The sequence below is a fragment of the Hemiscyllium ocellatum genome, unplaced genomic scaffold (assembly GCF_020745735.1).
Source record: "Hemiscyllium ocellatum isolate sHemOce1 unplaced genomic scaffold, sHemOce1.pat.X.cur. R, whole genome shotgun sequence".
Classification (NCBI taxonomy): Eukaryota; Metazoa; Chordata; class Chondrichthyes; order Orectolobiformes; family Hemiscylliidae; genus Hemiscyllium; species Hemiscyllium ocellatum.
Window position 1 is genome coordinate 270,581 of NW_026867602.1, and position 4,391 is coordinate 274,971.

General features: G+C 59.3%; 1 protein-coding gene across 1 annotated transcript; it reads right to left on the reverse strand.

Moving 5' to 3' along the window:
- Positions 1-1,360: 1,360 nt before the first annotated feature.
- Positions 1,361-4,280, reverse strand: renbp (renin binding protein). The gene is made up of 3 exons (XM_060822417.1): positions 4,151-4,280; positions 3,265-3,352; positions 1,361-2,316 (listed from the first exon to the last, which is right to left on the reverse strand). Exons 1-3 carry the CDS (start codon positions 4,268-4,270, stop codon positions 2,228-2,230), a joined length of 297 nt encoding a protein of 98 aa, XP_060678400.1. The 5' UTR covers positions 4,271-4,280; the 3' UTR covers positions 1,361-2,227.
- Between the last annotated feature and the right edge of the window lie 111 nt (positions 4,281-4,391).

Sequence of the window (4,391 nt, forward strand, 5' to 3'; positions counted from 1 at the left end):
GAAGGTGCCGGGGGTGGAGGTTGGGTTGGTGGGGGGGTGTGGACCTGACGAGGGAGTCACGGAGGGAGTGGTCCTTGCGGAACGCTGATAGGGGAGGGAAGGGAAATATATCCCTGGTGGTGGGGTCCGTTTGGAGGTGGCGGAAATGACGGCGGATGATACGTTGTATGCGGAGGTTGGTGGGGTGGTAGGTGAGGACCAGTGGGGTTCTGTCCTGGTGGCGGTTGGAGGGGCGGGGCTCAAGGGCGGAGGAGCGGGAAGTGCAGGAGATGCGGTGGAGGGCATCGTCGATCACGTCTGGGGGGAATCTGCGGTCCTTGAAGAAGGAGGCCATCTGGGCTGTGCAGTGTTGGAACTGGTCCTCCTGGGAGCAGATGCGGCGGAGACGAAGGAATTGGGAATATGGGATGGCGTTTTTACAGGGGGCAGGGTGGGAGGAGGTGTAGTCCAGGTAGCTGTGGGAGTCAGTCGGTTTATAGTAGATGTCCGTGTTGAGTCGGTCGCCCGAGATAGACATGGAAAGGTCTAGGAAGGGGAGGGAGGAGTCTGAGACAGTCCAGGTGAATTTGAGGTCGGTGTGGAAGGTGTTGGGAAAGTTGATGAACTGTTCAACCTCCTCGTGGGAGCACGAGGCAGCGCCGATACAGTCATCGATGTAGCAGAGGAAAAGGTGGGGGGGTGGTGCCCAGGGTAGCTGCGGAAGATGGACTGTTCCACATATCCTACAGAGAGGCAGCCATAGCTGGGGCCCCATGGCGACTCCTTTAGTTTGGAGGAAGGGGGAGGATTGGAAAGGGAAGCTGTTCAGGGTGAGGACCAGTTCAGTCAGTCGGGGGATACTGGTGTCCCTCCTCCCTACCTTTTTATCTTAGCCCGCTGGGCACACCCTCCTCATTCCTGACGACCGGCTCATGCCCGAAACGTCGATTCTCCTGCTCCTTGGACGCTGCCGGACCTGCTGCGCTTTTCCAGCTCTGATCTCCGGCAGTCCTCACTACCTCTGGGACTCTGGGATTCCCAGTCAGGCCTGCCTCAGGGCAAGGTGATTCATTTCTCTGACAAACGCAGCGTCTGAGCCGAGCGTGTGGAGGTCACGCAGCACAGAAACAGGTCCAACTGGTCCATACCAGGCCTCCCCCCGCCCCCAAACTAAACTCGTCTGGTGGGAGGGGTGGACACTCTCCGGGCAATGGGGAGGCGATGCAGAGCAGGGGGGTGTGGGGGGGTAAGCTCTGTCCGTGCCGTGTGTTAACTGGATCTGAACAAAACCGAGCCAACAACAACTGCTTTAAATCACCGACTGTTTCATTCAGCAGTTACCCCACCCCTCACCCCCACCTCCCCACCCCCCTCCCCCCTCAACACTGTCCCCCACTCCCAGGGACAGGGGGTTAGATACAGAGTAAAGCTCCCTCTACACTGTCCCCCACTCCCAGAGACAGGGGGTTAGATACAGAGTAAAGCTCCCTCTACACCATCCCCCACTCCCAGGGACAGGGGGTTAGATACAGAGTAAAGCTCCCTCTACACTGTCCCCCCCCACTCCCAGAGACAGGGGGTTAGATACAGGGTACAGCTCCGTCTACATGTAACACTCCCAGGGACAGGGGGTTAGATACAGAGTAAAGCTCCCTCTACACTGTCCCCCCACTCCGAGGGACAGGGGGTTAGATACCGAGTAAAGCTCCCTCTACACTGTCCCCCACTCCCAGGGACAGGGGGTTAGATACAGAGTAAAGCTCCCTCTACACCTTCCCCCACTCCCAGGGACAGGGGGTTAGATACAGAGTAAAGCTCCCTCTACACTGTCCCCCACTCCCACTGACAGGGGGTTAGATACAGAGTAAAGCTCCCTCTACACTGTCCCCCACTCCCAGGGACAGGGGGTTAGATACCGAGTAAAGCTCCCTCTACACTGTCCCCCACTCCCACTGACAGGGGGTTAGATACAGGGTAAAGCTCCCTCTTCGCCGTCCCCCACTCCCAGGGACAGGGGGTTAGATGCAGGGTAAAGCTCCCTCTACACTGCCTCCCATGAAACACTCCCAGGGACAGCACGGGGTTGGGCGCAGGGTAAAGCTCCCTCTACAGTGTGCAGTGCTGGAGGGGATGATGGGGAATCGCCAGGGAATGGAAGTGGAGATTGGGACAGGGACGGAGCGCGCTATCCCGGCCCACGTTCCCGCTGGGAATCCCGGGGGGGGGGGGCGGCGATCCGTCGGCCCCCTCAGGGAGTGTCGGTGTTGCACGCCTCCTCCATGATGGTATCCAACATCAGTTCACACAGCATCAGGCAGCGAGGCAGGTGGAAACAGCCTGAGAGAGGAGACAGGAGGGCCTAGTCACTCCCCACACCGACTCCCAGGGGTACACGCACTCCGACCCACAACAGCGACCATTCCCAGCCTCCCTCCAACCCCACAACGGCCCTCAACTTCCTCACACAGCTCCCCTAACCTCCCCCCACTCTTTATTCCATCCCCTCCGTTCGCTTCCCACTCAAGTATCTCCAAGGAAAATGGTGGCATAGACTCCCTGCAGTGTGATAGCAGGCCATTCGGCCCATTGAGTCCACACCAATCCTCTCAAAGAACATAACACCCAATCCCTGTAACCCTCACGGCCAATCCCACCCTAACCTGCACATCCCTGGGCACTACGGGGACAATTTAGCACGGCCAATCCCACCCTAACCTGCACATCCCTGGGCACTACGGGGACAATTTAGCACGGCCAATCCCACCCTAACCTGCACATCCCTGGGCACTACGGGGACAATTTAGCACGGCCAATCCACCCTAACCTGCACATCCCTGGGCACTACGGGGACAATTTAGCACGGCCGATCCACCCTAACCCGCACATCCCTGGGCACTACGGGGACAATTTAGCACGGCCAATCCCACCCTAACCTGCACATCCCTGGGCACTACGGGGACAATTTAGCACGGCCAATCCCACCCTAACCTGCACATCCCTGGGCACTACGGGGACAATTTAGCACGGCCAATCCACCCTAACCTGTACATCCCTGGGCACTACGGGACAATTTAGCACGGCCAATCCACCCTAACCTGTACAATGTTGGGAGGAACCTAACACAGACACGGTGAGAATGTCCGCCCAGAGAGATCGTTGCCCAGTGGTGGCATTGAAGCCAGGTCCCAGGTTCCATGAGACAGCAGTGCCACCCATTCTCTTCCTCATTCCCTTGCCGGCCCGATCTGAGGCTGTGTTTGAGGGGAATAGGAGGAGGGTCCCTACCTTTGTAAGGTCCCCCCTTGAAGTGGTGCGTCACTGTTCCATGTCGGTTGAGATATCCAAACCACTCGCCGCACTCCGGGTCAGAGAACTGCAAAGGGAACACATCTCCAGGGTCTGTCTTTGGAAATCAAGGGGGGAACCCTATCACAGACGCACACAGCACCCCACTCCCCCAAGAGGGGGGAACGTGTATCGCTGACGCACGCATTCCCCCAAGCGGGGGGACGTGTATCGCTGACGCACACCTTTCCCCCAAGAGGGGGGACGTGTATCGCTGACACACCCATTCCCCCAAGAGGGGGGGGAACGTGTATCGCTGACACACCCATTCCCCCAAGAGGGGGGGAACGTGTATCGCTGACACACCCATTCCCCCAAGAGGGGGGGGACGTGTATCGCTGACACACCCATTCCCCCAAGGGGGGGGGACGTGTATCGCTGACACACCCATTCCCCCAAGAGGGGGGGGACGTGTATCGCTGACACACCCATTCCCCCAAGAGGGGGGGACGTGTATCGCTGACACACCCATTCCCCCAAGAGGGGGGGACGTGTATCACTGACGTACAGACGCCCTGAGAGTGGGGACCTGTACCCTTCAGGGATTGGAGGATCCCAACAGGGGAAACGGGTCTCTCCCCCTGAGCCAGGGTCCGGCCAAAGGAGGGTTACCACCTCCCCCCACCAACCCCTCCTTGATACCCAAGGGGCACACGGTCAAACGTCACCTTGACTGGACCGGGTTGGATGTGCTCCATGGGGCGTACCCAGGAGATGCCAGTGTGTGGGTGCGTGTGTGTGTGTGTGTGTGTGTGGGATGGGGAGTGGGCGCTGACCATGGGGTCCGGGCCAGGCAGCGAGGGGTGGGGGTGGAAGAGAGACTCACGTGCGAGAAGCTGTAGTCGAAGAGCTGCCTGAAGGACGCCAGCAACTGGGGGTCCCGTCTCTTCTGGTAGGCCAGGAGCAAAGCGACCAAGCCCTCGGTGTGAGGCCACCATAACTTCATATCCCACTCCAGCTGGAACAACGGGGCGAGGGGGTGGGGAGAGATAATAGGGGAGAGGGTGATAGAGGGAGGGGGAGAGGGTGATAGAGGGAGGGGGAGAGAGATGGGAGGGAGGGGGAGG

Coding starts and splice junctions, on each gene's coding strand:
- renbp (XM_060822417.1), bottom strand. CDS start 4,270: ATGAAGTTATGGTGGCCTCACACCGAGGGCTTGGTCGCTTTGCTCCTG. Junction 3,353..4,150: donor TCGACTACAGCTTCTCGCAC/GTGAGTCTCTCT, acceptor TTCCCTTTGCAG/TTCTCTGACCCGGAGTGCGG. Junction 2,317..3,264: donor CAAGGGGGGACCTTACAAAG/GTAGGGACCCTC, acceptor CTCCTCTCTCAG/GCTGTTTCCACCTGCCTCGC.